The 23,988-nt window shown below is 48.4% G+C and overlaps 7 protein-coding genes across 7 annotated transcripts; 5 read left to right on the forward strand and 2 right to left on the reverse strand.

Moving 5' to 3' along the window:
• Positions 1-118: 118 nt before the first annotated feature.
• On the reverse strand, positions 119-4,722 carry Aspvir_000765 (DNA-directed DNA polymerase alpha catalytic subunit POL1; the record flags this gene model as incomplete). The annotated part of the gene is made up of 5 exons (XM_043265899.1): positions 119-1,102; positions 1,155-1,895; positions 1,958-2,515; positions 2,565-4,283; positions 4,336-4,722. 5 exons carry the CDS (start codon positions 4,720-4,722, stop codon positions 119-121), a joined length of 4,389 nt encoding a protein of 1,462 aa, XP_043121834.1.
• A 6,158-nt stretch (positions 4,723-10,880) lies between these two features.
• Positions 10,881-13,082, forward strand: Aspvir_000766 (putative MFS phosphate transporter; the record flags this gene model as incomplete). The annotated part of the gene is made up of 4 exons (XM_043265900.1): positions 10,881-11,197; positions 11,277-11,444; positions 11,505-11,647; positions 11,710-13,082. The coding sequence occupies 4 exons, from the start codon at positions 10,881-10,883 to the stop codon at positions 13,080-13,082; spliced, it is 2,001 nt and encodes a 666-aa protein (XP_043121835.1).
• A 656-nt stretch (positions 13,083-13,738) lies between these two features.
• Positions 13,739-14,920, forward strand: Aspvir_000767 (RCC1 domain-containing protein; the record flags this gene model as incomplete). The annotated part of the gene is made up of 1 exon (XM_043265901.1): positions 13,739-14,920. The coding sequence occupies one exon, from the start codon at positions 13,739-13,741 to the stop codon at positions 14,918-14,920; it is 1,182 nt and encodes a 393-aa protein (XP_043121836.1).
• A 73-nt stretch (positions 14,921-14,993) lies between these two features.
• Aspvir_000768 (putative DNA repair protein rad9) lies at positions 14,994-16,668 on the reverse strand (the record flags this gene model as incomplete). Its single annotated transcript, XM_043265902.1, has 7 exons — positions 14,994-15,020; positions 15,065-15,187; positions 15,241-15,812; positions 15,869-16,084; positions 16,157-16,292; positions 16,343-16,492; positions 16,555-16,668. The coding sequence occupies 7 exons, from the start codon at positions 16,666-16,668 to the stop codon at positions 14,994-14,996; spliced, it is 1,338 nt and encodes a 445-aa protein (XP_043121837.1).
• A 306-nt stretch (positions 16,669-16,974) lies between these two features.
• Aspvir_000769 (uncharacterized protein) lies at positions 16,975-18,997 on the forward strand (the record flags this gene model as incomplete). The annotated part of the gene is made up of 7 exons (XM_043265903.1): positions 16,975-17,111; positions 17,171-17,386; positions 17,435-17,559; positions 17,650-17,694; positions 17,772-17,919; positions 17,974-18,899; positions 18,957-18,997. The coding sequence occupies 7 exons, from the start codon at positions 16,975-16,977 to the stop codon at positions 18,995-18,997; spliced, it is 1,638 nt and encodes a 545-aa protein (XP_043121838.1).
• Positions 18,998-20,123: 1,126 nt separating this feature from the next.
• On the forward strand, positions 20,124-21,104 carry Aspvir_000770 (SUR7/PalI family protein; the record flags this gene model as incomplete). The annotated part of the gene is made up of 3 exons (XM_043265904.1): positions 20,124-20,243; positions 20,305-20,691; positions 20,784-21,104. The coding sequence occupies 3 exons, from the start codon at positions 20,124-20,126 to the stop codon at positions 21,102-21,104; spliced, it is 828 nt and encodes a 275-aa protein (XP_043121839.1).
• Positions 21,105-22,667: 1,563 nt separating this feature from the next.
• Positions 22,668-23,834, forward strand: Aspvir_000771 (mannitol-1-phosphate 5-dehydrogenase; the record flags this gene model as incomplete). The annotated part of the gene is made up of 1 exon (XM_043265905.1): positions 22,668-23,834. One exon carries the CDS (start codon positions 22,668-22,670, stop codon positions 23,832-23,834), a length of 1,167 nt encoding a protein of 388 aa, XP_043121840.1.
• Positions 23,835-23,988: the final 154 nt, after the last annotated feature.

Genomic DNA, 23,988 nt, shown 5'->3' on the forward strand with positions numbered 1-23,988 from the left:
AAACAGTGAAATCATTACGCTATCCATAATGACACAAACAAGAGCCCAAACCATCCAAATATCCTTGTATATACAAAATCCAATAATCCCGGTTAGGGATCGCACGACAGCAAATCGTTCATGGAAGCATGAACCGGAAAAGGGCATCCATTTCAACCCATTGTCGGCCGCACTTCTTCAGATAGCCATCCACCACACCCTTGATGGTGCCGAAACGAGTGCGATTGAATTCGACCAGCCCTGCGATGCTGTCTTTCCTTTCGCCGCTGGCCTCCTTCTGGGCATTCGCTTTAGCCTTGTCCACATCCCAAAGACCTGCAAAGTAAAGCAATTGGTTGTACATCTGCTTCTCCGAGTACTCATACGTCATACGTCCAAGGCAGCCCTCAGCGCGGCCACGAGGCCCCAGGCACCGGTGCCCATAAACGCTCATTTGGCGAGTTCGGTTGCCGCATGCAGAGTCATCACAAACCAGCCAGCCTTCGTAGTACTTTGACGTTTGAGCACGAATCTGGCTCTCCAATTGCGCAATTATCGTCAGCACGGTAAAAGGTTTTTGACATGCTTGGTTAGGGCAGACAATGCCGTTGGCAGTACACATGTGAGTTGATGCCACGAGTCCCTCAAAGATAGACTTCTCTTTGCAAGACCGACAAGTCAGCGTAAGCCGAGCAGCATTCTCGAAACGCACAGAGTTTGGAATCTGGGACTCTAACGGAAAGATATCCGCATTCTGCTGGTTGCTTCCACTGGACGTATTGATCTGATACTTGCGTACATCGAGACCCAGACACTCAGCTAGCCGAACTGCATCAGTCCCTGGAATAGGCGCACAAAGACGCTCAATGGGGGGGAAAATCTGCTTGAGGAGGTAAAATTCGATATCGGGCTTGAGATTGTTATCGGACTTCATGACATCATGAAGGGTATATGACCGCTTCGCCGGTGGTAGCGATGAGGTCTCCGAGTCTCCGTTCGTCACGATGTATGAAATAACATCGTTGGGTCTAATTGTCTTGCCACGGGCGAGCTCACGCAGCGCAACTTGTGCGGGAGGCATCGTCTCCTTGTTGGGGTATTCTTCTGGCCGTTTCGACAGTTTCTATAGAGAGCATTAGCAACGGAAAGGACATCGTCAAGGGCTGGAAGTTTACCGTGTATATCACGTATTTCTGGACTGGAATTTGGTACCCGCGCATTTTGTCGGCCAGGTCTCGAAGGTAGTCGTGGACCCGATTGAGAACTAGCTCTTGGTCCTCACCGGAGAGAATTTCATTAAGAAGTTTCTGAGACACCTCCTTCGATAGGGCACAGTATTCACGACGTTTCATATCCAAACCTTTGACCTCGAGCTTATCCACAAACTTTCCGTCCACCTCAGTCATGTTGACAGCCGCATACTTCTTTTTAGCGTGCAGTAACAGGCGACGGAAGATGTTGTCGATATCTATTTCCAGGAGCCGGTATCGTTCGTTGACGGAGTTCTTGAACTCCTCGCCAACCTTGAGTGCATCGCTGATAGTGTCCATGTTGGTGTTGATCATAACAGAGTCGGTATCTCCATAGATGACGCGGAGCTGCTTTGATTCTGCCAGCTCCTTGGTGCTCCTCAGAATCTCACGACCCTTGAAAGTTGTGAGCATGGCCAGAGGCCGAGCATAGAAACGACTCTGCGTATAACCCAAACACCCATACATAGAGTTAGCGGTCAGCTTAAAGGCCAATTGTTTGGTGTCCCACAGCGCAAGCTGTTCAGGTGTTGCGCGCTTGTTTTTCATCAACTTTTTTACTTCGCGACGGCGACCAACAAGTGTGGCAATGAGTTTAGGAAGAATACCCTGCTCTTGATCCGAGGAAGGAACTTCGGGTACTTTTTCTTCATTCTCATTTTCAGCCTGCAAATCACGTTAGTGGGGGTTGCGAGTAGGGATTGTCAAGACAACTGTTGAGTGCTTACCGTGGCGGTCCGGTCCACGGTCGTGAAGCAGATATTGTACTCTTGGATGATACTCGGGTACAAACTGTTGAAGTCCATGACCAAGACAAACTTGTCATAGAGGCCCTTTTCGGGCTCGAAGACAAGACCTCCTTTGTATTTGTCCTTCTTCTTCTTGTCACCGGCATCATCATCGTCGCCATCCTGATTCTTCTCTTCCGCCTTCTGTAGCTTCGATGAATATTTGTCAGGGCAGATGTATTTGTTTCGGTGAAACTCATGCAGCAAGATGTATTCGTTACGCTCAGCGCGAGTACCACTGAGGGTTCGAGCCCAGGAATTGCCAGCAATATTTGTGAGAACTTTGGTGAGTGACAACATTTGCAGCCGCAACACCAGGGCAGCAATAAAATAGGTGTCCGCATCGCAGTGGTTTACAAAGTTCATGAGCCCTTCTTTGGAGGTAGCCCAGGTCTTCAATGCCGCCTCAGTATCCAGTTCCTGCCGTGTATTGCCGTCTCCAAGGTAGAGTTCGCACATTTCTGTTAAGCTCCACGATTGACATTTCATCATGAGAGACTGGTGATGTTAACATATAATGCTCGACTTATTGCCACGAAAATCTTACCTTTCCCATGTCATTTGCTACATCGCACATTAATCTTCCAGCAATCAAGTGCCTTTCAGCAAAGAATCCTCCGCCTTTGTTGAAGCTCTTGGGCCACTCGCCACGCTTTAGACGTCCAATGCGATGCCACCCCGGAGTCTTCTTTTCTTTCAAGCGACTGAGCAGAATGCTGAGGTCGACTTCTTGCAGTTGATGTCCCATAAGGACATCAGGATCCATTTTTTCGAACAATGCCAGGAATTTGCTCAGCAGAAATTGTTCGCTCTTTTCCAGCATGAAAGTGCCTCGTTGCTTGCGCGTCTCAGCTTCGAAATGAAGTGGGTACGAAGAGCCAACTGGTCGCATGACAGTGAAAGACTTGCAAGGGAGTTTCTCGGGAGGAGTAGTGTCCGTGAGCGAGATGTTTTCGTAAACGCGTGCACTTGCCACCAAAATTTCTTGCTTGTTCTCCTTTACATTGAGCTGAGTCCTGAAAGCAAGACTCATGAGTGTAAGGGGTGGCGGCTCCAAATTCTCCGTGTCAGGCACAGGTGTAATGGAAGCAGGTCTAGCAACCTGGCACTCGAACTTGCACCATGACGCATTGTTGACAGCTGTAAAATCGGCATCCTCAATCTTGAGCCAACATGGACCCATGATGTTTTTCCAAAGCACAAATTGCTCGAAGAGAGAGGTGTTGGTTCCGAAGACATGGGAGAACGTTTCGCCCTTGGTTTCCATAGGTAATGTCGGCTTGTCGTACGGGTAGAGCAACTTCAAGTACTCTGCTTCCTTGGGAATATCGGGCAATTCAAATGCGTACTTGCGTGTGCACGGTTTAATCTTATGCATCCCGACTTTGAGCCTGGACATCATCTCGTCAACCTCTTCATAGACATCTTTCATATCCACCTCCTCATCGGTCACTCGACCATGTTTATGTCTGTACTCGCGAGGAAGGAAAAAAAGCTTTCGTAGGATATTGTCGATTTTGACGAAAGCGCTGACATGAGAACCGGTGTGCTTGTTCTTCACCTTGCCAAATAAGCATAAGCTGCCGTTGACCTCCGTGTAGTCGAGCCAAAACATGCGCAAACCTCCGTCTTCTTCAATCACATCCTGAGCACGAAGCTTACCGAAAGTCCGTGATTCCGTTGCTGGACTGCTAAGAACGTTCAGTTTACTCCGGACGTCGTTCCAAGAAGCGTTCAGAACGTCCACAGGTGCTTTCGCGGGAGAAGAGTTGGCAGGAGTTGTATAATTCTCCTTCTTTATCTTCGGAGGCGGACGGCTTCCAGCCATGTTAACGCTTGTCATTTTGGCTTCACTTTGTCCTGTTGCTGGAGCAATCTCCATGAGATCGTTGTCCTCTTCATCAAATTCTTCCTTCTTTACGTTGACATTCGACTTCCTCTCAACTACTTTGCTGATGGGCGAAGATGGCATAGGATCACTCATGGCCACGTCGCCGTCATCCACTGTAGGGAGGGGTCCATCGTCGTCTTCGAACTCGAGGTCCGGTGCTTGGTTAACAGGCGAGACCGGCTCGCTGTTCTCGTCCTTTCTGTTGATCCGCTCATTGCGTGGCTTCGAGGCTAACGGAGGCGAAAGAATGCGGACTTTGCGTCGAGTTTCCGACTTGATCACATTCTGTGTAGGAATATGGTTCGCAACGACATTGGTATCGACTTCTCCGAGGAGATCGGCCATGAAAGCTTCATCTTCTGCCGTGGCAACCGGCTATTTTCATTAGAACTGACGCCAGTCATCGTGCAAAGTAAATAACACTCACTTTCGGCTTCGGAGCAGACGCAGCAGGTCCAGTGTTGAAGTATTTTGAGATACCATTGTTGATTTTATCTTTTCTCTGCTTCTCCTCTTCGCGCTTCCTTTTGGCGGCTTTGCTGCGCCCGGGCAACTCGTCATCGTCGCTTTCGCTGTTGTAGTCCGCTACTCGTTCGTTCCATACTTCCCGACCATCATCCGCGTATCCTTCACCGTTGTCGTCGACCACGAAATCATCCTGATCCAGCCGGTTACGGATAATTTTCTTGTAACCTTCGTCATCGACCTCTTCGTAGATGTCGTCTTGTTCTTCAATCTCGTATGTCGATAGACGTTTCTTTCCTGCTGCACGAAGAGCTCGCAGCTCTGCCAACTTCGCGCGTGCGGCAGACATGGCGCGATGATCTCGGTTGACCTATCGATGGATGGTCATCAATGACTTCGCCGGTGGTGACTGGGTTCTACAATTGTCCAGTAATTGAATCTTGAATAGTGTGGACTGGGGAAGGGATGGCAGTCCATGCGGGCTATCGCGTAAGGAAATGACGACGCGTTGGGGACGCGGTTTGGAACGCGCCTCCACCAATCCCCATTCGGTTTACGGCGGACTATAGCTACAATGTGGACTTTTGGTATTTTTACAAAGATTACATACTACCACTACCACTACCCTATGATTGCACACACTGCACATATAGTATTAATATTAAATCATCATATAGTATCAATATTGAATCATCGCCTAGTAGGAATATCAATTCAATACTATAGTATTCAATATCGAATCATCGCCTAGTAGGAATATCGATACTATAGTATCAATATTGAATCATCGCCTAGTAGGAATATTGATACCATAGTATTCAATATTGAATCATCGCCTAGTCAAGATATTGAWTTSATMMYATAGTATCAATATTGAATCATCGCCTAGTAGGAATATCAATACTATAGTATTAATATTAAATTATTATCTTGTGGGGATATTAAATACTTATATAGTAGGATATTAGATACTACTATTCTTATATATATATTTTTGAAAATGTATAGTAGACATAGTAGGTATCCCCCTATCTTTCTATATATAAATATAAATTCTAAACATATAGGGTATAACCTTAGTATATAAGGATTTAATATTAATATATATAATACTATAGAGTATAGTATCAATAGCCCTACTAGATAATGATTTGATATTGATACTATAGTATCGAATCGATATCTTGACTAGGCGATGATTCGATATTGAATACTATAGTATCAAATCAATATCTTGACTAGGTGATGATTTGATATTGAATACTATGGTATCGAATCGATATCTTGACTAGGTGATGATTCAATATTAATACTATGGTATTAATATCCTTAGTATATGCTGCTATCTGTGGAGGTAGTGGCAATATGTAATACATGCAGTGAACAGTAAAAAACTCCAAAAGTCCACATTGTAGCTATAGTCCGCCGTACGGTTAAAGTGGGCTGGTCTAATAGGTCTCCCACCATGAGAGGAACCCCAAAATGAAAACATTCGACCTGATCGAGTTGTAGATCCGGAAAGACCAAGGCTGTGAAGGCCAGATTTCGGATAATACTTAAGTTTCAGACTTTGCGACACGGAGATCGCTCTGCAAAAAACCGACAACTACTCTCTACTTTTCGGGCATACGCCTAACCAATCACTGGCAGTTACTACCAACTGGTTAGATGATAACCTAATAATCAATCCCTGGCCAAGGGCACGATAGATTAATGTTGCTAAACTCTCTCCCTAAGAACAAGAGAGCTGAGGCTCTCTCCCAAGAGAATGTCAGAATCACCCTCTCAGTGTTTGTGGGATCCCCCAGACCACCATCAGCTTTTAGTTGAAAACGGGCCGGCATGAGAAGGTATCTGATCAGTCTAACCAGGGCCTACCCTAGTCCAGGCTGCATGAGATAAAGGCAGGGTACTGCCTGCTATCCATAGTTACAGGGTCATAGCGCTCACATAGATGCCTGAGGCCCCATTGCAAGACAATCGTGAAATAATAACAGAGTGGCCCGAAATGATATGTATAGTTTATAACCGGAAGTCGGCAGGTTTTCATAAGTTCTTCATGCTAAGCATTCTAAACATCAAGCTCGGAGAGATCGCTCAAAATGCTTAGCGTTGATTGACACAAACTTGTGTTATGGTCGATGGTAACGTTCAGCCCCAGTATAATGAAAAACTACGGGGCCTATCCATCCTGAAACTAGACGTGGGCTTGAAGGCCAGCTCTGCGGAGGTTATTTCTAGTTTAGATAAATACCCCAAACTGAACAACAGCGAAGACAGAGAGGCATGGAGCCCCGCTTGCTGGAGATTCTGACGCATGAGTTGAAAAGATTTCCAGAAGCCGCAACGCCATGCAAGGTGAGTTGAACGAGTGCCTGAAGGAGAGAAACAGGATCTCAGGTGTTCACAGTTCAAACTTTAAGTTTGGTGATCGAAATACTGAGCCATCGGGCAAGTTTGGCACTTGAGTGTGTCAGTTTGATATCACGCCAATAACCTGGGAGGACACGGGGCTGAATATCCAATCGGGAAAATTAGATGGCGAAAGTCGGAGAGGTTTTCGTAGACCAAAGTTCTTGAAGAAACGATGATCAAGTATGTTCGGACTGGAAATGGATCAGCAGACGTCTTTGAAAAGAAGCCTGTGGTCAAGGATCAATTCCAGTCAGCTTGATATCAGGGTGTCACGTCCTAACTGCGTCAGTCACGGCTGTGACATGAGGCTACTTTCGTGCTAAGGGCTAGACTTCGAAAGAAAGGTTCTCTCAGTCTCTCTTACGCCATGTACTGTTGATCGGTGCGTCGAGCGGGGAAGTCCCTGTATCTCAATGTGAGTGGTCTTTTCTTCGCAGATACGAACAAGACGACAGCGTCATTGCTGCAGGACGGACAGAAGATGGAAGACAACAGTAGTAATAGTCGCAGGATATTGTCAAGGAAAGACAGATAGTCGAAGGGAAAACGGGTCGCAAATCCAGATCTTCGAGTTTGGCCAGTGATGCCCAAGTTATCAGGGAGACTCGATTATGAAGGGCGAACCTGTGGGTCATCTTGGGCTGCAATCACCTTGACTTCGACAGACTATGACTTGGGAGCGTGTAGGAGCCGACTGTGAAGAAGGCCTTGAGAATGATCAATGCCTTGCTTTCCTGTCGGGTTACAAGTCATAGACGTATAGACATACGCATGGGTTGACAGAGAACAAGTATGACGGTTTTCGCCATTAACAGATCATAACAGGAACGTCAATCGGCCAATGAGCGAAGTGGTCATTTCCTGATGGTAGCCTCTGAATGACAACTGGACGTCTAAACATTAAGAAGCTGAGCTCAACTTATTTCAGGCTGTCCGGAAGGCGCACAGAGTGATATCCTCAAGTGGCAGAACACGACATGCTGCAGAGAAAGAAACATGGCGGCCATCTCTGCTTATCGCATCGTCTGAATGATCAATCATTTGACTGCCATGCACATTGAATGGTCAATGAATTCAAGGTAGCAACAGAAGGGTATTCACTTCTGATCCATTCCTCCCTTTTCGCAGACAGAGATGGTAAAGACTTCATGGAAAAGCAGGCATGCAAGCAAGGCGAAGCAGCATCTACATTTGGATATGGGATGGGCAGAGAAGATATACCTTAAGTTAGGCCGGCTGTGACCTAGATTGTCTATCCGGATCCGAACCAATAAGAAAGTCATATTGCACCACGTTTCTATGTCAGTAGCTTTTTGCCGTGACCGACTGGCTCCAGTCGCACCAGTCCTCCCTCTGGTGGCTAGACTAAGCCTGGCGGCATCGTTAACCTTCTAGAAAGCGCCCTAGAAGCCAAATGTGCATATGCATCAAGCATGGTGGCGCCAGGTCCATCCACACCTAAGGAAAGGGGCTGCGAACTGCTGATCGCAAGATCTGAATCTGACGCAGTCTCACTACCTCAGCCCTCGAGGCCGAATCAGGATGTGGGCCAAGAATTGTGTACATGGATGTGACGCAGTGGCTGCTGTCGCGGCTGGATATCGCGGAAACAACATTATTAGTACAAGGTTAGCTGAGGATCGAAATCCTCGAAATCCATATGGATGGCAGAAGAAGGATCAGATCTCAGAGGAGACTAGACGACGTTCTCGTGAGTCGAGGGAAATAAACTGAGCTCGCAGCATCGACCAATCACCAGCAGATGCAGCACCAGGTGCGTCTTCCTCCATAGTGCATTCAGAGAATGAGAACGAATTCTCCACGGAGCGGAGACGGCCTCTCATTTCGCCCTTAGAAACTCGAGTTATTCAACTCTCGTGGGCTCGAGCACCTGAGGCAGAGGAACTGGATATCTCGTGCTGAGTGGCCAGCGACTCCGGCTCAAGAAAAGGGGTGTTTGAGGAGGACTGCTCTTACGATATCACACGAGCAGAAAGCGAATAAAGGTAACAGACTGCTAAGCATTGCTAAGCATTTCTGATACGTAAGGATCCAAAGTATGGCTGAGCACGATTGACGATCGACATTTATTATTATTATTAGCATTGACCTCTTCAAATGTTCTACCGTGGACTGAGACACACGGAGCATGGCCAAAAGCTAAACGGAAACCTCGCTTGCATCGTGCGAGTTGTCTTCGACTCATGCAAAATAGAAGCAGCAGTTTCGACCGGAAGCTCGCTGGGCTCAATCCTCTTGCGTACCCAGGAGGTGGGCAGGTACTGCAGTCGCGAGTGGGACTTCACGAAACATTTCTGCTGCATGTGAACTATGTTTCATGTGGCGCATTAATCGAATATTATTAAATCATGCATGTTGGTTCGAGGTCTGATCATGGGCTAAAATGCTCGATGAGCTGACAACCTTGCAATGCAAAAGCTCCCAGTTTATCTCCAACCTGAGCGCATAGTGATGTACTTGGTGACATCACGGATAATCTCAAGGCATGTATTCAAACGACCTACTCCGTACAGAACACCAATATCAACAAAATTGAAATCAAATTATGAAGAAAGGCAGGAATAATAGTGACATAACAAACAATCCTACTTCGTAGAACATACCATCAATGTGAAGTGGCTGCTATTAGCGGAGATGCAGGAAATGGGAATCTCACACGAGGCACCTTGCCCTTTTACAGGTGACTGGCAGGAACGTGTTCGAAAGAGCGAAGCTCACTGGTTGATGAAGAAGGCCGATTTGATGACCAGATGCTAAGATTTCACTAGCTGTCATCTCCGCTTTTTAGTTACCTTTGGGATTCCGAGTCTCCGACATGCGACTCATGCGAGGGGTGGACATTTGACCACGAGCTTCTTGAGGCAGACTCTCAACAAAGTCATACCGATTGAATTATTTATAATTGTGATACACAAACAGAAGCATGCGGAGCTGGAAGGCAGTGGAAATCGTGTGTATTACTACCTTAGATACTCTCCGTGCTCCCCTACCAGATAAGCCAAGTCCAGTGTAACACCAATCGTCAAACCGACGTAACTTTGACAAGGATGAAGTTTTCCTAAAATATCGCGATCGCGACTGACGTCGAAGTTGATATCGATCCCTGTCGATAATAATTGACCTTACCGGCACTACCTAGGTAGATAACTACTTACACCGTAATCCATGTCTCAGGATATTAATTGCAGTCAATATCCGTAATGCCCTTATTGATGTAATGCACGGTTACTGGCGTGACTGCTCTCGTCCTCTGCAAGCGGCGTTTCTGTCCGGTTGTGGGGGGTGAGAAAATGAGGCATTGCACGGTTTGATTGGCTAGTATAAGGACCGGAAGAATCCTTCTAGAAGGCGGTGAAGGCCAATCTGGGTTCTTAGAGAACATTCTGCCACCACGTGCATCAATGATTGGCCAGCTGGAGCTGGTCGCTATCTCGTCCCGCTTTCCGATCCATCAGGCAAACCCGGTTCCGCCGCTAACTTTCAATTTAGGTAAGGTAGCTTACGAAGTTATTAGTTAAACTCGGAAAAATGAAAAACTTCTTCTGTGGAATTTTCGACCAATTATGGTATGAATTCGGACAGTAAAGAGAGAGGCAGCCAATCCCAATAGCCCTCGCCGGAGGGACCCTCCAGCCAAGATTAGTAGTTCGGCCGTTCTAACAAACTTCTGTGGCCGGAGTGGTCCCTCTTTCTAGCTTGGGACGCTATGGAGTTGTCCGATGGTTTGATTGCCTCTCGACTTCGAGTGCTGGCTGCCGTGGAACCCGCCACTACTCTGGATCTGCCCAGACCTTCGTCGACTTATCACAAAGCGCGAATTGCGCATGTGTCGGGGGCGATCTCTCGTGCTGGCCGTCATCTGTCTTTTGCCCAGATTTTTTTTTCCTACCATCAGCCGTCCGCATATAAGATTCATCAAGCCCATTCGACTTGGCTTGCGTTGTGCAACGCCTCACAATCTCCTTTAGTCCTACAAGGACGTCCTAAGCGTCTGCCACATTTCTTGTCGTGAAGGCTAAGCTTTCCGTCAGGTTCTCGGATCCCTTTATCCTTCAGCAACTCGACGAAAGAATGGCTGACTTTGGCCCACGTGCTCCTCATGGGCCCGATATGACGGGAACCCATGACCCTTTGGAGGACATGGATGTTCAAGAGAAGGGCGCCTTCGATGCTCTCATTCGTCCGGATGACAGCTACACTACGGATGGCGTCTACTGGGCGGATCTTCCCCTGCTCAAGAAGATTAAGTTCGTTGGTTCCTACGATGCCAAGGAAGCCAAGCGTGAGCTCAAGAGCATCTGGGATATGACCAAGAAGGACCCTCTGTCCCCTGTTGCTTACTATTTCCGGAACATGGTACTTCCTGGTGCTGGTCTTGGTCTGGAAGGGTAAGTGTTCCGCCTCGTCAAAGCAGACCGATCTGCGGGGAAGGGTCAATGCTAACAGCTGGGTATCTTGTCCGATTAGTTATGTGCTCTTTTCGATTGGAAACGTCAAGCCGCTCTTCCAAGCCGCCTTCAAGTCGTGCTGGAAAGACCACAAGATTTGCAACGCTCAATGGATCAACGCCGTTGATTACCTGGAGATTGTCGGTATCATTGTTGGTCAGATTCTGGTCGGAGTTCTCGGTGACTGGTAGGATATCTCTACACTCATAACATTCGTGGTGGAAAGTAGTGCTAATTGGGCTATTAGGATTGGCCGTCGCTGGGGTCTTATTCAAGATGCCACTATTATGCTTCTCGGTCTGGTTATGCTCGTCGCCGCCTGGGGTGTCAACCAGAATGGCTGGGTAATCTGCTATGCTTGGTCTTTGTTCATCTACGGCGTTGGTGTTGGTAAGTTTTCCGTTTTCTCTTGGTTTTCTTCTTCCGGGTGCAAGTCTGACCTGCAACAACAGGTGGAGAATACCCAATGACTGCCACCAGCGGTATGGAAAATGCCATTGGCTCTGGAAAAGTTTCCACCAAGGAGGATCGTCTGCACCGTGGTCGCAAGGTCACTAGCGCTTTCTTGATGCAGGGTTGGGGTCAGTTCTTCAACCAGGTCATCCTCATCATCTTGCTGCTCTGCTTCCATCACGGAAGTGGCAATCCTCCCTACTCCAGCGTCGCCGCGCAGTGGACTTACCGTATTTCTTTCGCTATCCCTGCTGTCGGCACCCTGTGGCTCGTCTACTACCGTACCTACCACATGAAGGCGGCTAGCAAGCAGCTCACGGCCGCTAAGAAGAAGGCTTCGGTTACCGGTTATGATGTGACCTCTCTGAAGCTGGCCTTCACTCACTTTGGTTTCCGTATCCTGGCTACCGCTGGTGGATGGTTCGCCAACGACGTCTTCTTCTACGGTAACAAGCTCTTCCAGAGTGAGTTCATCTCTGTGATCAGCCCCCATAGTACTTCGATTATGCCGACCTGGCTCTGGAATCTGGTCAACGTCGGTGTGTCGCTGGTTGGTTACTACCTTGCCTCCTTCCTTATCGACAACAAGCTCTATGGGCGCAAATGGATGCAAATCGTCGGTTTCATGATGGATTTCATCCTCTTCATCATTCCCGCTTTCCATTTCCACTACTACGGAGAGCCGGCGCACATCAAGGCTTTCCAGGCCATGTACTTCCTGAGCTCCTTCTTCAACCAGTTCGGTCCCAACTCGGTCACCTTCTTGGTTGCTGCGGAGGTCTTCCCTACCCCAATTCGTGCCACAGCTCACGGCCTGTCCGCTGCCGCCGGTAAGCTGGGTGCTCTATTGGCATCCGTTCTTTACAACTATATCGACACCCAGACCAAGTTCTACGTTGTACCTTGGTTCGGTCTTGCGGGTGTGGTCCTGACCTGGCTTTTCCTTCCCGATACCACTGGTCTTGACCTGAAGGAGCAGGAGCGTCGCTGGGCTTTCATCCGCTCTGGTCGTGAACACGAGTACCATGGTCCTGCTGTTCATTCCAAGCACTTGTCCGTCTGGGAGCGCCTTCGCGGAAAGGGCAAGTACTACGATGCCGAACTCGACTACAAGCAGAAGGTCGAGGAGTTCCGTGCTGAGTGGGAGGCAGCCATGGCCCGCAAGGTCTCTGAGAACGACAAGGGAGAGGATCTCGCGTTCGACACCGACGAGTCTCTGCTTGAGGGTCATGTCCACTCTTACTTTCACCGGACCAGCCCCATGTTCCGTGGTATGGAGGATAAGCCCGCCAAGTCGGATAACTTCGCTCTGCCCCCTGCTGCACAAGAGGGTGACTCGACTGATTCTTTCAATGAGAAGTCACAACATTAGAACACCACCACGAATTTCACTTCTCTGAAAATAATTCAGCTTGTATATTTCATTTACTTTCTTTTTGGGAAGGATTTCTCTTCTCTATTTTCCCGTTTTAGGGGAGGAGACTTTTTTGCTTCGACGGATACATACCCTCTCGCGTGATTGTTGCTTGGCATTGTTGGATTAATGTGCTCATACCCTTTTCCGGTTCAATGTCTAGATGATTGGACTGGTTATCAACTGTGAATAGATCTAAATTCCCGTCTAGAAACCCACTTGGGCAGAGAATTTCTAGCGACTCTGTTCACTTCATGATACATATATTTTCTAGTGATCGATTCTCCAGTCGGTCTTGTTCTAGAGTAGTGACGATGATCGCGCAGTAAACTTGCGGAATCTTCAATCATACATGACTTCCAGAACCGGAAAATACGTGCTAGTCTAATCCATTATTCGATGAATTCTGCCTGTCAGAAAGAAGGACTAGTGCGTTAATAGTAGGCGCTCAAGGAGGCGGTGGGTTTCATTGCTGTTTACCCTTACGAGTACAACCATCGAAGTCTGGACTTCCAACACTTCTGCATTGGCCATGGTTCCAGATTACTGTCGCCAATCAGACACTTAAGCGAATGCGATATTGAGCCACTGCCGTCAGATTAGAGCCATCTAGCATGCCGCTCTTTGCATTTGGCTCGAATGGATCGGGCCAACTGGGCATCGGACATGATGAAGATGTCTCTGTCCCTACAAGGTGCCTATTTGAAGGAGGCCAGGCAGCTTCTGAAGAGGGAAATGGCACACAGGCGAAGAATATCTCCCGTATCGCTGCCGGGGGAAATCATACCCTCATCTTGTATCAAGACGGATCGGTATATGCCGCCGGCTGTAACGAGGATGGCAGATGCGGACACAACCCCGCAACTGCGTCGCTGCAGATGTTCAAGCGAGTGATTGTCAATAGTGGAGATGATGGTACTTTCTATAGGACGTTCAAGCACTTGTCGGCGACGTGGGAGGGGACGTTCCTGGTTGCTGGATCTGAGGCCCCGTCTGGTGAGGCGGACAGTATATTTGCGATTGGTTCCGGAGCGAAGGGAGAGCTAGGACTTGGACAGGGATGCACGAAGGCCATTGAGCCGACAAGGATTCCTGATTTTCCTCCTCAAGGGACAAAAGTTGTGTCGATTGCCAGTGGTATGGGGCATACGGTTGTGGTGTTGTCGAATGGGGAGGTTTATGGCTGGGGAGGAGCAAGGAAGGGTCAACTTGGAGAATCAGCCAGGGGAATGAAGATTGCATGGCGTCCTGTAAAAGTGGAAGGAATTTCCTTCCAAGCCAAGGGTGCAGTATGTGGTCGCGAGTTTACAGTAATTTCGGGCAACAAGGCCGCGGGTGAATATGCCATTATTGGCTCATGCGATAACAAGTGGAATATTCTGTCTGATGCTCCTGCATCCCAATCGTTGACAGACTACCGAGGTATAGCAGCCAGTTGGCATGGTGTCTATGTACATCAGAACGAGTTTTCTGTCATCGCCTGGGGACGGAATGATCGAGGCCAGCTTCCTCCTCCGAACCTGCCTCGGTCTCAGAAACTGGCTGTGGGAAGTGAACATGTCCTCGCACTTCTTGATGAGCACACTGTTGCGGCATTTGGGTGGGGTGAACACGGCAACTGTGGCCCTGATATCGACGCGCAAGGCAACGTGAATGGAACGTACAAGCAAGTTCCGCTTGAGATGCTTCAGGGCTCTAAGGTTGTCGGCATTGGTGCAGGCTGCGCAACCAGCTGGATTATAACATCATGGCCACCCTGCAACTTGCGAGAGCCAGGAAATGTAATGACTGGTTGAGTCAACTTGCAGACTGGATCCCGTGTGATCCACCCGCTGGACTTTGAAATTGACGGCAATGGACATCAACAATCTAATCGAAAAGGCCGAGACCACGAAGCTGCTGATTGTTAGCTCGTCCTTTGACAAGAGGCGTTGACCAACCTGTGAAATGCGTTGTGTTGGAGGAATGCCCATTTCTTCCTGATGCTCTTGCTGGTTTGAGTCATGTGGCAGAACTGGTTCAGTGTCTCGCAAGCGAGGCCCAAGGCTTGCATTGAATGTCTCCTGAAAAACACGATCAATGATTCCCCTCCACGATACGACCTCGGAGCCCTTACCTGATCAGCTGTAGCGTCCCAGCCAAGCGTGTCCTCGGCCATAGTCTCGTCCTCCTCATTCGGCACATCCCACTGCCTGTCATCATCGGCTGGTACAAACAGACTGTCAAAGCGAATTGATGGTGGCGGTGGCTGCTGACTCTCAACATTAGTCTCTTTGACGCGGTTTGTTGTCCCAGTCAGCGGCCGAATTGATCGACTGCGAGGAGGTGGCATCTGTTCGGTATTCGAGGCAGCATGGTTTTGAGAGACGTGCACCGGCGCGGGCGTTTGTCTTGCGGACAGCTCGGGAATGGCTGCTCGCGATGATGGGAAGTCCTCACTATCATCTTCGCCTGTCGTCATCAAGGTGAATTCGGTCCTAACCCCCTCGAAGTCATATGCAAGCTGCAGTGGTCTGCACGGGCGAGTGTACCGAGCGGTTATCAGCACGCCTGTTGTCTCTGCATGGGTTATGATCGCTTTGAAGTCCTTCAGAGTAATGGCAATATGAAGTTCATCTTCAGCCGAAAAGTCCTCGAAGTCTCTTTTATCGATAGCCACGGAAGTGTGTACTGGTTGTTTGAGGATTTCTGCAAGCAGACTAGTCAGTTCCAGTTGACCAACAGAGCTACTCAATGGCGCAGACCTTGCCCGTCCGTAATCTTCGTTGTAAAGCTCGTAAAGATAGCCTTGCCACCATCGGAGTAGATATCCAGTTGCTCTGCTGACGGACTAAAGTGGTCGGTAATTTCCTTCAAAAACCTGGGCTCAATGCTCCACTTATTAGTCGCGCTAGATCTGTCGAAGATAGCATGCTGAGCGGTAGTTGGTTCATAAGTGAGTTTGTAAGTCCTAATGACGCCTGCCGGGTCAAGAAAGCCATTCGATAAGTACTTTGGACCCTGACTGACGAAGACAGACTGAGAAGACGCACCCAGTCCACAGATCATTCTAATGACGAGCCTACATTCTGTCTCCTCCGGATCTTCGTTGAGTTCAAACTCGCACCGTTCGACCGCTGTGTCCTTATCTCGTCCAGTGGTTCTCCGTTTGAAGATGGACAGCAAAGCCTTTCTTAGTCAGCCTCATCACTCAACGCTCGGTTCTGGGCGATTCTCACTTTGAGATAAATTTGGCAGCAGAATCTGTTTGAGCGGACATTTTCGCTCTGGCCAGTATGACTGAATGAGTAAGTAGTGAAGAAACTTGCTCCGTCGAGGACGAATGCAGCATAGGCGGTCTTGCTGGAGTTGATGACGCTTAGTCGAAGCTACGGTTTTCGTCAGTCATTGTGACACTCATTGAACTTCAGATAGTCCTGTATGATCTCACTAAAGCAGATTCAGCCTCTATAGAGACCGTCTCACTGAATTTGGCCAGACATAAAAGGGCATCATGCATCCGCCCTAATGCCTCTGGGTTGATTGAGAAAAACAGCGATGTCATGTCCGTTTTTAAAGGGATCAAGACGCGAGATTCCAGTGTTATCAAAATGTCATCATCCTATTGCTGAAAACCCCATAATAATGATGTTTTTCGTTATCGTTCCTCCTCATCGATTTGTTCAAACGCTCCAAGTCACGACGCGAGCTTACATAATCTGGGCCTGGAAGTAAGGCTTACTCGACCGCAACACAGGGCAGCATCAACAGCAGGCAAGACTTCCATTTTGAGCAATCTATTTGCATGTTGCGTCTGATCAGCGTTATTATTTGGCGTTTCGACGGAGACGGGTGAGAATCCGCATTGAGTATGGCCTCAACGTTGCCTGGTGACATTATCTACCTCATCGTCGAGATCCTGGGACAAGAGAAGGACTTCAACAGTCTGTTCCAATGTGCTGTGTCTGCGAAGTGTTTCACTGAGCAAGCTGTCACCGCTATATATAAGTTTGTTCATATGTCATACGTTATTCTCCTCTACAGATTTGCTGACCCTGGGAATACAGATCACACGAACTCTCTCCTGTCAGAGGCGGCGGGACGGAACTTGGCATCCTGGACTCGACACATACTCGACGAAAATGGGCCTCTATGTGGCGCTCTATTGTGCTTTCTGCTCTTGACCAAACCTATCTTCCGTATTACAGTTACATTCGGTACTTGGATCTCAATGATTTGTCGAATCTCCTCAGCCATAGTTCGTTCACTGGGAAGATCAAAGAGTATGTGTCCCGGCGTGACTTGTGGGAACTGTATTTAACAAGATGTAGCGAGTTCTTTACTCCGGAACTTCGGGACCTTGTGTCTCACGATTATGAGCCCAAGGGAAATAAGCGTCTTCGCTCACTGCGGAATCTGCCTGACAATGATTGGATCTTATCCAAGATTGGTACTGGTCAGTCTTCCCCTGGATGTACCATGTCCAAGCTCCCTTGGATATCAACCCCATTCATGGTTGTTCTTCTAAAAGCTGAAAAGATCAAAGCTATTATCAAAAGAACTACCTCGATACGCGGAATGTCCTGCGACAGTAAGTGGGAAGTCCGAAATATCTAGCGAAACGGGCGTCTGTTCCAGAAGCAAGTTTGACGTTTCGACTACTTCTAGTCGAACCTTCACTATTGGCCGAGTGGCTGGGAGAACTCCCATTGTTACAGAATCTGACTATCTGGTCTGGAGTTTCTCTAACTGACCATGCCGGTGACAAAATTCGAACCCACTGCCCCGATTTCAAGCAAATCACGATATATAGATGGTAAGATATCAGTGTTGGTGTTCGGCAAAGCAGTATATTCACTAAGTCGGCCAGGATCGACGAACGAGGCCGAAATTCTGAGACTGATGCTAAGGAGTTTCTCCACGGACTCCAGCCTCACAGCCTTGAGTATTTCGAGATGCTGAGCTCTTGTCACTTAGGGCCACGCTCGATAAGAGCCATAGGCACGCAGTTGAAATCACTAAAAGAGCTGAAATTGACAAGCCTTGGGATCGAGGCAATTGCAGAGTTGCCTTCATTGACAGCGACGCCAGTGCTGGAGGTGCTTGTGTTGACCGATTCAATACCAGCAGCACGGAACGAAGCCTTTTATTCCACAGTCAATCGAGTTGCTGATTGGATTGGTGGCTGCAAGGCCCTGCGTCACCTGGAGCTTAGAAGATTTGCTGATGACGCATTTCTACTGGCTCGTGTTCTGGTTGCCCAGGATATTAAGCTGCTGTGTTTGTCTCTGACTGGGTACACAATGGCTGGCGGTCGTGACTTCCACAGAGCTTTGGCGTCTCAAGATTCTCTGCAACGTCTCAGCCTTCGAGGTGAAGGGTCCGAGATTCCCGAAGATAACGAGTTGCTTGTCCAAGCCATTTGCCAGCTACACAATCTGCATGAACTCGAGCTCAAGGATATTTCCGATTATTTCACACCTGATCATCTAATGTCATTCACTCCATATCTCCCCCATTTGGAGAAATTGTGGATCGGAGGTGACCTCTTCAATGATGACGTATGGAATGCATTTTTATGTCTTCCAAAGCTACGCAGTCTGGCCATCCTTGCGCTCAGCGAGTTCACGGCTCAGGGTATACTCGATTTCATTTCGCAATTGGGGCCCGGTAACACAGGAATGAGTCTCTCGATTTTGAACTCAGTAACAACGCTCACAGAGGAAGCACAGAGCTTAATCCGCGATATTTTGAGACACAATCTCGATGGGACCTTTGACTTCGGTCTTGCACAGGGTAAGGGCCTGCTCTCAGGATGATAGATGATGCTAGCTGCTGACATGTGTGATGCAGAGGAATTCAGCGACACCGACACGGAAGGGATGTCAGACTGATTGACGAGAATACAACTTGAACGAGCCTGCTTTAGAGCTAGAGTTACCTAGGGGGCTCATATTTCTTGATATATACCCTACCTCTGTAGGTTTCAAAACATGGCAATATATCTGACTTGACTTCTTGGGTTGATGGTCTAGAACTACAATGATCTATGAAAGTCTTAGGTTTTTGACACCGAGATGGGGATTAAGGAGTAGGGCAAGATATATGGCCAATAGCCTCCAGTATCTTCGGGTTTAAGGAATCAGCACACTGGGTGATCTTTGACAGTCAGGTGCTGATATGTCACTGGAATCTGCCATCCAATACGGTGGAGCGGATAATATAACGAAACAAAAAGAAGATTGTTTTGCAATTGGTGACCTGGCTGATAGGATGGTAAGACGTGTACCAGAAGAATGACACGTAGAACTACCTACAAACACTACTATATGTAATCGCATAAATTTTCCGCACAACACCACTGGTAGAACCTTGAATCATGGTCTATCGATACTGCTTTGATTTTTAGAGTCTATTTGATTTGCGTTGACAGAAAAAATCAGTATGGGCTTATCTCATTAGGATTGTGCCCAATAATTGTGGTTGGGGTGGTTGGATCCGCGCATTCTAAAGGGTTCAGCAAACTGGATTCTTACCATCAACCCTTCATTTCTCCAGGTGACTGGACTATAACTTAGCATGTTTTCCGCATCTGAGAACATGGTCAAGTAGAAATAGTAAGCCACAAAGACTACACTATCTAGGGGTGAGTCGGTGAGCAGGCATGCCTGAGGCTGGTCATACATTCCTCACACTCCAGCCCAGCCTACCTCATCCCTCGGAACTTACCTCTCACTTTGACTGCTAGCATTCCACGGCTATACACATTTCTTCCAGTAATTACTGATCCGGGTGTGGTTCCACAAATGCAGATATGACCAGGCTTCAACCACGTGCTCAGGAGCGTGCCTTCAATGTTGATCTGCCATCGCCAGGAATGATCCTCTTGCTCGAGCTCTGAGGGGAGAGTCTATACAAAATGAAACGGATCGTCCCTCGTCCTCAGGCTGTCAGACAGTACAGCCGTTGATCAATTTCCTCTTTGACATTGAGTTGAGAACGCAAAGCTACTCATCGAACATGGCTAGACTGTTGATCTTCCTACCTACCGTCTGCGCCTTCATCGCCTTCATACTGAGCATATTATGTCTTTTTGCGGGGACGAAGAAGGATATCCTCTCGGGGGCGGATATTCTCACAGTGAGTTGGCCGTCTCCCTTCTGGTGTGTGTTTCCCTTTTGCTGATGTGTGTGTGTGCCAGATCTACACATCTACATTAGCAGCGAAGAAACCGGGGATGCACGATTTCTACTCGATACACGTTATGTCCTATTGCGAGGGCTTCCTTGATCTCAACGAGACGGGTCAACGAAAGAACCTGACGGGTTGCTCGGATCGTACCGCGCTCTTCTCATTTAATCCGTCCGAATTGCTTTTGGAAGAAACGGGAAATACTACTTCGCTGGCGGACATGGGATGGCCAACCGCTGTCAGCGACGATTTCCGCGCCTTCAGGATCACCAGCAAGAGCATGGGAGTCTTCTACTGCATTGGAGTAGGGACTGCCGGTCTGGTCATTCTGGCGAGATTGTGGTTTCTTCTAGTCAAGGGACCACGGCAGACGATTGCTGAGGTGTCTGTTCTTCTGGTACGTAGGAAGCTGTTTGGCTGGCTCCCGAGTCCCGACTGCGGGCTGTATGGCAACCGAACTAACTATCATGATCTTACTCGGTACTACAGATCAGTTTCATCAGCCTCAGCATTGCCTCGATAGTCGCAACCGTGATCGCATTCCAATTCGTCAACCTCGTCAACTACCATGGCAAACATTCGGGTGTGACCGCCAAATATGGCAACCAATTTCTAGGCATGACATGGGCGGCTGTCGGGCTGTTGCTCGTTGGCGGGATCGCGAGTTTGCTGTTTGTCCTCGTCGACCGTTCCCGACCTGATCCGAGACCCGAACCCGAGGCGGAAGCCGGAAACGAGGCCAAGGATCCGGTCCTGTATCTTGAGGAGGATTCGGATTCGGTGAAGACCAAAGTGAACACGGATCGATGAAAGAGGAAAAGCCAGGGGTCATGGAGCAATGAATCTGGATCGGTTACGGTGGTGGGAGAAGGGAAGAGAAAGGTAGGGAAATGCATGATGGAAAAGAGGAGAAACAAAGTGAGGCCAGGAACGGAGGAATGTGCAAATAGTATTCGTTGGATATAGATTTGATGACCCATAGGAAGCGCTATTCTATTCAATTCTAATGTCTAGCACTGCCTGTAGCGGTCGTAGTGGACCATAGAGGCCCCTGAGGCTTCAGGCTCAGCCCATCAAAGCACACAGAGAGAAAAAATAAACTGGGTCTTGCGGGAGTTGGCGACGTCATAAGTGGACCAGATGGGGATCAACGTTGAATGACTTCAACAACAACCACTTCGTAATGTTTCTCTCCATCATCAAGGCGATTGCATCGATGACGTCCGAGGCACAAAGTTCTGGATTCACCGTGTAGGTAGTATCTATCGAATGAGTGACATAGTAGTAATACTATGAACGAACTCCACTCGATGGGATTGATGGTTCAACCGTGAAACAACATCATTCAGTCATGATATTGAAATTGTAGAAGCGGGATACTCGAATCAACTCACCGGAAGGACGGCCTAATTCTCCGGCAAAAACATATTCAAAGATGCCCAAGAAGTTTAGGCAGACAGTTGTGTTGCTATGATGCATGATATCGGGTAGGACTGAGAATGCGGGAACCACCGGAGCACAGCGTCCGAGACGGGGTTTCATGTGCTAATGGAGGTCCGTCCCCTGGAAGATGAGGCCTTCCCGGATACACCTTGAATAGGTGTCTCAATATTTACTTTGTATGGTGCCTACTTCTACTCTCTTCCATGGGGCGGATTCCACATCCGAGGTGGAGGAGATCCACCAGTATAGTGGTCATGTAATCATTATCCTACGATTTACTACAATCTGCACAGCATTTGATGATGGTTAGATGGGAAAAGCTACGGAGCACAGTGCAACGGAAATGTCACTATCTGAAGGATGCTAATTAGACTAGTATCAGCCACAATCAAGATAATTCAAACTAAATGAAGCCATCCGGTGTAGTAACCAGCCATCAACCCCTCCCCCACCATTTTAACAGCCCCTTGGCTCTCTTTTGGGCCTTGGGATGTATGCATGTAACACAGCTGAGAACGGGATCCAGTGAATAGCGTCAATACTCGATCGAATCTACGCTGTTCCTTCCAATCCGGTTTTGTGTTTTGAGTTTCGTTCCATCATCGCTCTTTCCCCTCTTTCTCTTTTCTGTTTTCCATCTGCGTCTGATCTCGTTGTTGCTGTAATAATAAATACTGCCTTACTTCCCCTCTTCTGCATCATTCTTCATTACATCACTTACATCCCTCACTTCATCTGGACACTTCCTCGTGATCCTTTCTCATCTTCTGACTAGCTCTCTCTTTCCCCTCTACTCTTCTGCTCTTCTACGCTTTCTACGTTTCCTACTCTACTTTACCCTTCCACTCTCATCAGTCTCACACTTGCCGTCTTCTCCCCACTGATCTTCCATTCCAACTCGTCTCCAGTTCCAAGAAAGAAAAAAACATCATGGGAAAGAAGGCTATCCAGTTCGGCGGTGGTAACATCGGCCGTGGCTTTGTCGCTGAGTTCCTCCACGAAGCTGGCTACGAAGTTGTCTTCATTGATGTCGTGGACAAGGTCATTGATGCTCTGAAGAGCACTCCTTCATATGAGGTCACTGAAGTCAGTGAAGAGGGCGAGAAAACCAAGACAATTACCAACTACCGGGCCATCAACTCCAAGACCAACGAGAGCGACGTTGTGAAAGAGATTGCTACCGCTGATGTTGTCACTTGTGCTGTCGGCCCTAACATTCTCAAGTTCATTGCTCCTGTCATTGCCAAGGGTATTGATGCTCGTACCGCATCCAAGCCCGTCGCAGTGATTGCTTGTGAGAACGCCATTGGTGCTACCGATACCCTACGCGGCTTCATCGAGCAGCACACCGATAAGGACCGTCTCAGCACTATGAGTGAGCGTGCTCGTTTCGCCAACTCCGCTATCGACCGCATCGTACCCAACCAGCCTCCTAACGCCGGCCTTAACGTCCGCATCGAGAAATTTTACGAATGGACGGTGGAGCAGACTCCTTTTGGCGAATTCGGCCATCCGGATATCCCTGCCATTCACTGGGTCGATCATTTGGAGCCCTACATTGAACGCAAGCTCTTCACTGTCAACACCGGCCATGCCACTACTGCCTACTACGGTCACGTGCGCGGCAAGAAGATGATCGCTGACGCCCTTGCCGACGCCGAGATTCGCCAGACTGTCCACAAAGTTTTGGACCAGACCGCCGAGCTCATTACAACCAAGCACGAGATCACCAAGCAGGAGCAGCAGTCCTACGTCGACACCATCATCAAACGTATTTCCAACCCATTCCTGGAAGACAACGTTGAGCGTGTAGGACGGGCTCCCCTGCGCAAGTTGTCTCGCAACGAGCGCTTCATCGGGCCAGCCTCGCAACTCGCTGAGAAGGGCTTGGCGTTTGATGCACTGCTTGGCTCGATCGAGATGGCTCTCCGCTTCCAGAATGTGCCCGGCGATGAAGAAAGCGCTGAATTGGCCAAGATCCTCAAGGAGATGTCCGCCGATGAGGCCACTGCCAAGCTGACTGGACTGGAAAAGAGCCATCCTCTGTACGGGCCAGTACAGAACGTCGTGGCCAAGGTGCAGAAGGACAGCAAGTAGAGGTTCGAACCGCTTGATTACGAACTAGACTCGACTTTCATTATCCGTACCGTCTTTGCAACCCTTTCGCCAACTAGTCTTTGTTCTCATTGACGCTCCGTCGTGACCACAAAAGCCTGAGACAGAGGGCCCGAGTCGACTACGTATTGTGAAC

Source organism: Aspergillus viridinutans (assembly GCF_018404265.1).
Source record: "Aspergillus viridinutans IFM 47045 DNA, scaffold_1, whole genome shotgun sequence".
NCBI classification, from domain to species: Eukaryota; Fungi; Ascomycota; class Eurotiomycetes; order Eurotiales; family Aspergillaceae; genus Aspergillus; species Aspergillus viridinutans.